The 7,795-nt window shown below is 39.0% G+C and overlaps 1 protein-coding gene across 2 annotated transcripts; it reads left to right on the top strand.

The window, feature by feature from the left end:
• Positions 1–1,511: 1,511 nt before the first annotated feature.
• LOC134332771 (eukaryotic translation initiation factor 4 gamma 1-like) lies at positions 1,512–7,067 on the top strand. 2 transcript variants are annotated; one of them, XM_063014569.1, is made up of 8 exons: positions 1,512–1,749; positions 1,836–1,964; positions 2,908–3,144; positions 3,255–3,359; positions 3,552–3,764; positions 3,910–4,031; positions 4,197–4,329; positions 6,986–7,067. In XM_063014569.1, exons 1-7 carry the CDS (start codon positions 1,513–1,515, stop codon positions 4,309–4,311), a joined length of 1,158 nt encoding a protein of 385 aa, XP_062870639.1. In that variant the 5' UTR covers position 1,512; the 3' UTR covers positions 4,312–4,329; positions 6,986–7,067. The 2 variants fall into 2 exon arrangements, with proteins under 2 accessions (XP_062870639.1, XP_062870638.1); XM_063014568.1 differs by having other exon boundaries at positions 3,552–3,776.
• Positions 7,068–7,795: the final 728 nt, after the last annotated feature.

The raw sequence follows: 7,795 nt of genomic DNA, 5'->3' as shown, positions 1-7,795 counted from the left end.
ATAAAGACGTGGATGAGCGAGTTTGGTGAAGAAGAACTTGACTGGCCTCAACCCAATAGAACACCTTTGGGATGAATTAGAGCGGAGACTGCAAGCCAGGCCTTCTCGTCCAACATCAGTGTCTGACCTCACAAATGCGCTTCTGGAAGAATGGTCAAAAATTCCCATAAACACACTCCTAAACCTTGTGGAAAGCCTTCCTAGAAGAGTTGAAGCTGTTATAGCTGCAAAGGGTAGGCTATGGATTAAGAATGGAATACTTTTGCCAATATAGTGTATATATACTGTATGTGTATGTGTGTGTGTAGAGTAAGATAAATGTTTTGCTTTATTTCTACAGTATGTATTACAGTACTGCTCACTGTACAATCAGCATGTGCAGCAATATCAGTACACAGTGGACACAGCACCAGAGGGATCTTATTATGGAGACAGTTCTGCTTATGGATCTGTGAATGGTAAGTAGACTTCACTGGCAGAAATTGGGTTTGTTTTCTTAATCCACCTCTAAAGAGTGAATCTTACCTTCACACATCTAAAACAGACAGATCTCCTGTTAACAAGATTGTTGTGTGATAAACTGTCCACATACTTTTGACCATGTAGTGTATTTCTGATTTGGGACATAACATGAGGGGTTATGTGCTGATCTTCTTTATGTTTTTAGCTACAGGGCACTATACTCAGTACCAGCCTTCTGTGGCATCTTGTATGATGGAGGCTTTCCAGCAGCATCAAACATCATTGGCTCAATGGCAAGCCACGCCCACTCTGACCAAAATAGCTCGCAAGCAGGTAATAAATCTATTTTTCTTCTTCTTGTGCTATCTATTCATACATTTTAATTTCAGTGTGAATGTTGTTAGTAATGCCAACTTGATTTTCCTACAGATTACAATCCGAGACCCCAACCAGGGTGGACGTGACGTCACACAGTAGATCATGTCTGGATCAAGTATGGAAAATCTGAAATAATATAAAAGCTTCATGCATGACTAGCTACTATAAACAGTACAATGTTATTATATGTGCATATTATTCTACTGCTCATTATATTCATGCTTTATTTCTATAGACCCTGAGACCAAACCTGTCCAGAATCTCCAGTCCATTCCAGTCGCTTCTGCCCCTCCAGTGGAAAGTCAGGATGGCATTTTGACCTCATCCCCAGCTCCAGCTTCTTCCTCACTTCCTGCTCTGCCGGCATTGAGTAGCAGTGTGGACGTTCCAGTGACAGAAGAAAACAAGGGCTGCAATGATTTAAATGAAGCAGAGCCAAAAGATCCTCAATCAAATAATTTGGTCTCTGTTATTGATTCCTCCCTTAAAGAAATACCCCTTAAAGTGGAGTCTGAATCTAAAGTCTTTCTGAAAGGTTCTCCATCTTCATTTTCAGAAATGACCACACTGTCTGAATTGAATGGCAGCGTGGGTGTTCCCATGGAATCTGGAAAGGAGGTGGAAACCAACAATGTACCTAAAGAACTGATTGAGCTCCGTCCATCCGATAACATGGGATCTGTTTCTAACTCCACCGCTGATGAACAGCCCAGTGAGAATGCTTCCTCTGCCACTGGAAAGAGTGATGATGAGGTCAAACCAAATCTGGTGCCCTCAGCCCCAGAGCAGTGTGTGAGCAGTGACGATGAGAGGAAAGTCAGAGTGATCATTGACATCACTGTGGAAAGAGCCACATTAGAACCAAACTCTGCAGTGATGTATGCAAAGTTTTGCTGTCAACTTAAGGAAGTGAGTGAGGTCTCTCAACATCCAAACTTAATCCATTAAAGGTTAACTAATATCCATTAAGATAACTAATATCTATGTGTGTGAAGTACTGGAAGCTGAAAGTGCCCAACTTGGAGAAGATGCTGCTCAGCCGCTGCCAGAAGGAAGTAAAGAAGGAGAGAAAGAATGACAGAGCTTTTGCGAAGAAGCAGAAGGAGATGAACGAAGCCACAGAGGTTTTATTTTTTAAAGTGTAGAAATGTACTGAACGCAAAGAAATTGTGGGATCTGGGATATACACTGATCAGCCATAACATTAAAACCACCTCTATGTTTCTACACTCACTGTCCATTTTATCAGCTCCACTTACCATATAGAAGCACTTTGTAGTTCTACAATTACTAACTGTAGTCCATCTGTTTCTCTTCAATGGTCAGGACCACCACAGAGCAGGTATTATTTAGGTGATGGATCATTCTCAGCACTGCAGTGACACTGACATGGTGGTGGTGTGTTAGTGTGTTGTGCTGGTATGAGTGGATCAGACACAGCAGCGCTGCTGGAGTTTTAAACACAGAGCCCACTCACTGTCCACTCTATTAGACACACCTACCTAGTTGGTCCACCTTGTAGATATAAAGACAGAGATGATCGCTCATCTATTGCTGCTGTTTGAGTTGGTCATTTTCTAGACCTTCATCAGTGGTCACAGGACGCCGCCCATGGGGCGCTAATGGCTGGATATTTTTGGTTGGTGGACTATTCTCAGTCCAGCAGTGACAGTGAGGTGTTTAAAAACTCCATCAGCGCTGCTGTGTTTTATCCACTCATATTAGCACAACACACACTAACACACCACCACCATGTCAGTTTCACTGCAGTGCTGAGAATCATCCACCACCTAAATGATCCCTGCTCTGTAGTGGTCCTGGGAGAGTCCTGACCATTGAAGAACAGCATGAATGAGGGCTAGCAAAGCATGCAGAGAAACAGATGGACTACAGTCAGTAACTGCAGAACTACAAAGTGCTCCTATGGTAAGTGGAGCTGATCAAATGGACAGTGCGTGTAAAAACAACGAGGTGGTTTTAATGTTATGGCTGATCAATGTATCTACATATTGTAACAAAAGAAATTTATTCATTTTAATAATAACTCATTACTAACATTCCCTGCAGAGAGTACAGCAGTGCTTGAAGAAAGATCTAGAGAAAGAGAAGATCAGCGCTTTCCAACAATCCCTCAACAACTTGGAATTCACTGCAGAGCTTTTCAAATTGAAGATGCTTCCAAAGCGGGTTATAAACACCTGGATTGAACAAAAGCTTGTAGTAAACCCCAGCGAGGAGAACCTGGAATGTCTCTGCAGGCTGCTGTCCTTCACCGGCAAGGACCTGCATAGTGAAGAGGACCAGGTAGAAAGCGTATTGGTTCTCTTTGTTCACCGGTTGCTTTGTAGTAGTCGAGAGAAAGTAAAAACTCTTTATTGTTCTTGTGTTGACATTGTTCATCTTTGTTTGTGTAGTACCTGATGAGCCTCTACTTCTCGGCAATCAACAAAATCATCCAGCAGAAGAAAACCTCATCTAGGATCTGCTGCATGCTACAGAATATCGTGGATCTGAGACTGGTAACTATCATTCTCAGCTCGTCTTTAATGTTTGCTGTGGTTTTATAACAGTTTTTGTGAAATTGCTGCCCCTCACATTCCTGGTACAGAAGCACTGATCCCATCTCTAGACACTCATACAACAAGCCAACACAGATCTGTGCATTTTCTTGTATCTTGAGTTCTTTTTACCTCCTCTTCTGTGTAAAACAGAATAACTGGGAGCCTAAGAGCAACAACCAGGGCACCAAAAACAACAATATGGTCCACAGTGAAGTTAAACAAGAAGACAAGAAGGTGCCATCCAGAGAGAACATCAATCCAGAAAGAGAGACCCGAGAAGTCCAGAGACAGGACAACGGTTTGATCACGGTGACCATTAAAAACCGAACCGTCAATACATCCCACCAAAGCAAGAACAACAAGGTGCAAACCAGTGTGAGGAATCACTTCTTTTCCAGTGGCTCATGGTTTAAATCTGAGCTCTTGTGACCATTAAATTTTACATTTTTTAAGATTATGGTCAGGACTTGGTTTTGTCATGTCTGTTTTCTTTTTATTTAATTCACAGACAACTACCTTGAACCACCACCAGCTTGATGTCCCTAAACAAGGATGCTCATGGGAAAATCGGGGCAAAGGAGGCATCAAACCAAAACCCAGCGCTGAAGTTGAAAAATATGCTTATTCTAGGCAAGACATCTTGTTTCACTTATAATTTTATTATGTGCTTTCATGGAGTTTTCATTGTTACATTAGCACTAAGCAAACAGTGGTACACTATTCTATACTAGTTTATTCTTACATATGTTCTAGCTTTCATTCCATCAATAGTTTCTCCTTTTTCCTCTTGCATAGAAGGAACTACAGCAGGAATGATTACGGTGACCGAGATCAGGACCGCTTTGAGCGCTGGAACAGAAGGGACAGGAGAGACATAGGACAGGACATGCGTCCTCGTCACTCCGTCTAGAAACATCAGACAGATCAAGTACAAAAAGGAGTTTCTACTTTTCTAATACAATGATCATGTCTGTTCTGTACGACGGTGTATTAGGGCCACTTTAAAGAACAACATTTTTTTTAAGTTTTGATTTTGAGAAAAAAATCGTATAAGTTTTGATTTTGAGATTAAAGTCAAAATAATTACGAGATTAAAGTCAAAATAATTACAAGATTAAAGTCAAAATAATTACGAGATTAAAGTCAAAATATTATGAGAATAAAGTCGAAATAATTACGAGATTAAAGTCAAAATAATTACAAGATTAAAGTCAAAATAATTACGACATTAAAGTCAAAATAATTACGAGATTAAAGTCAAAATATTATGAGAATAAAGTCAAAATATTACGAGATTAAAGTCGAAATATTATGAGAATAAAGTCGAAATATTATGAGAATAAAGTCGAAATATTACGAGATTAAAGTCAAAATAATTACGAGATTAAAGTCAAAATAATTACGAGATTAAAGTCAAAATAATTACAAGATTAAAGTTGAAATAATTACGAGATTTAAGTCAAAATAATTACAATATTAAAGTCAAAATAATTACGAGATTAAAGTCAAAATAATTACGAGATTGGGCCACTCAGGTGGCGCAGCGGTAAAAACACACGCTGCAACCAGAGCTGGGATCTCGAATATGTCGTATTGAATCTCAGCTCTGCCTTGCTGGCTGAGGCACAGCGGTCACATGAACAACGATTGGCCTGTTGTTCAGATGGGTGGGACTATGGGTCTCTCTCTGTCAGACTGGTGCAATTACAGCCTCTGCTGGCTGATTAAGAGGCGCCTACACTGAGATGAGGAAAGAGTGCTCTTAGGGTGTGTCTCTCCGTACACAACGCTAGGTGGCACAACACTCGTCAATGTGTGGGTGAGAAGATGCATACGGCTTGCTGCTCACGTGTCGGAGGGGGCGTGGGTTAGCTTCGATCTCCTCGGTCAGAGCAGGGATCGGCATTGGCGGAGAGAAAGCATGATGCAATTGGGCATTTGGACGCGCTAAAAGGGGAAGAAGAAAGGGGAGAAAATCCATTAAAAAATAAATAAATAAAAATGTACAAGATTAAAGTCGAAATATTATGGCCATAGCAACCTCCTTGTGTTAAAATGAGGGATGTTCATGATTTGTTATACTTTCATATCGGTTTCACAAATAAAGAAATCCCCAATCTCCTGCAAATCAGCACCAGCGTGTTATTAGTGTGAGGACGCTGAAACAGCTTTGCAATAAACTGTGTTTATTTAGAAGAACATTGCTGCCAGTACTTCAACCGAGCCTTATAGACTCGTACGATAAACTAAAGCCGTATGGCATCGAAATCCCCAATCTCCTGCACATCAGCACCAGTTTGTTATTAGTATAAGGACAGTGAAATGGCTTTACAATAAACTGGATTTATTTAGAAGAACGTGCGTCACCAGTGCGCTTGGCGTCTGCGTCATCGCCAGTACTTCAACCGAGCCTTATGGACCCGTGCGATAAACTAAAGCCGTGTGGCATCGCTATAAATGATTGCATTGACGTGTATAGTCCTCATGTCATGTGGATGGAAGTGTACAATACAAACAACCACCCAAAAATAATCACGGGTTATTGGATAACCTCAATAACACTCATTATAAGCTGCCCTCGGCGCATGCATGCCAATCCAGGTACTGAGACCCGTGCTTCTCTAAACTGACAAGCCTACGATGGCTACTCACTCTTTGGCCATAATATTTCGACTTTATTCTCATAATCATTTCGACTTTAATCTCGAAATAATTTTGACTTTATTCTCATAATATTTTGACTTTATTCTCATAATCATTTTGACTTTAATCTCGAAATAATTTCGACTTTATTCTCATAATATTTTGACTTTATTCTCGAAATAATTTCGACTTTAATCTCGAAATAATTTCGACTTTAATCTCGAAATAATTTTGACTTTATTCTCATAATATTTCGACTTTATTCTCATAATATTTCGACTTTATTCTCATAATCATTTTGACTTTAATCTCTAAATCATTTCGACTTTATTCTCATAATATTTCAACTTTATTCTCATAATATTTTGACTTTAATCTCGAAATCATTTCGACTTTAATCTCGAAATAATTTCGACTTTATTCTCATAATATTTCGACTTTATTCTCATAATCATTTCGACTTTAATCTAGAAATAATTCAAACTTTATTCTCATAATATTTTGACTTTATTTTCATAATATTTCGACTTTATTCTCATAATATTTCGACTTTAAATCTTGAAATAACTTTGACTTTAATCTCGAAATAATTCCGACTTTAATCTCGAAATAATTCCGACTTTATTCACATATTTCGACTTTATTCTCATAATATTTCGACTTTTTTCCCATAATATTTCGACTTTATTATCATAATATTTTGACTTTAATCTCGAAATAATTTCGACTTTATTCTCATAATATTTCGACTTTATTATCATAATATTTCGACTTTATTCTCAGAATATTTTGACTTTATTCTCAGAATATTTTGACTTTAATCTCGAAATCGAAACTTATATGACTTTATTCTCAAAATCAAAACTTAAAAATATTTTTTACAGTGGCCCTAATACGCTGTCGTAGTTCTGAGCTTTAACAGTATTTTTCTATATTTGCAGAGAAAACAAGCTGGAGCTTTTTAAAATGAAGCCACACAGAACAGCAGCCTCCAAAATAAACCACCATCAAGAACCATGAGCATTAAAAAACAATAAAGTTTCAAACCTTGTGCATTTGTGTTTATATTGGGTTTTATTTTTCCATCTGTACATGAGATTTGACTGAATGTGTACAGCTACAGCCTTACCCGGCTCTCAGAGCACATGCACTTTTGTTTATTGATTGTTCCACGCCTCCCTTGTCTCCTCCTCTACCTCTTGATTTGCTCTCATCTTCATCACGATCACCTGTTACTTACAAGTGAACCAAAGTACAGTGAGTGAGTGAGTGAATGAGTGAGTGAGTGAGTGGGTTGAGAATACTTTAACCTAGCTCAACCAAACACTAAAGAAGTAAAAGAACGAGCGATGGTGAGAGAACTGTATACGAGTGAGTGAGTGAGTGAGTGAGTGAGTGAGTTAGGCACAGAGATGGGACAAAGATGCGTGTTGGAAAAGATACCTTTCCTACCCAGTCCTACCAAACCAAATGCATAAGTGAGGGAATAAAGAAAAAGATGGAGGGTGAGTGAGTGAGTGAGTGAGTGAGACACAATAATGTAAAGAAGTGAGAGGAAGATACTGCTCTAGTTCAGTCCTATCAATACTCTTCTTACCCAGTCCTACCAAAAAATGGATAAGTGAGGGAATAAAGAAAAAGATGCAGAGTGAGTGTAAGAGTGAGTAAGACACAGAGATGGAACGAAGGTGTGTGTTAGAAGAGATACCTTTCCAACCCAGTCCTACCAAGAAAAATGCATAAGTGAGGGA

This window comes from Trichomycterus rosablanca, chromosome 18, assembly GCF_030014385.1.
Source record: "Trichomycterus rosablanca isolate fTriRos1 chromosome 18, fTriRos1.hap1, whole genome shotgun sequence".
NCBI classification, from domain to species: Eukaryota; Metazoa; Chordata; class Actinopteri; order Siluriformes; family Trichomycteridae; genus Trichomycterus; species Trichomycterus rosablanca.
This window is presented reverse-complemented; position numbering and strand designations above follow the sequence as displayed.

What these genes read in the sequence shown, in the direction of transcription:
- LOC134332771 (XM_063014568.1), top strand. Translation starts at nt 1,513, where the DNA reads ATGGGATCTGTTTCTAACTCCACCGCTGATGAACAGCCCAGTGAGAAT. An exon ending in AGATGAACGAAGCCACAGAG is followed by an intron (nt 1,965 to 2,907) that starts GTTTTATTTTTT and finishes CATTCCCTGCAG; the next exon opens with AGAGTACAGCAGTGCTTGAA. An exon ending in GAAAAATATGCTTATTCTAG is followed by an intron (nt 4,032 to 4,196) that starts GCAAGACATCTT and finishes CCTCTTGCATAG; the next exon opens with AAGGAACTACAGCAGGAATG.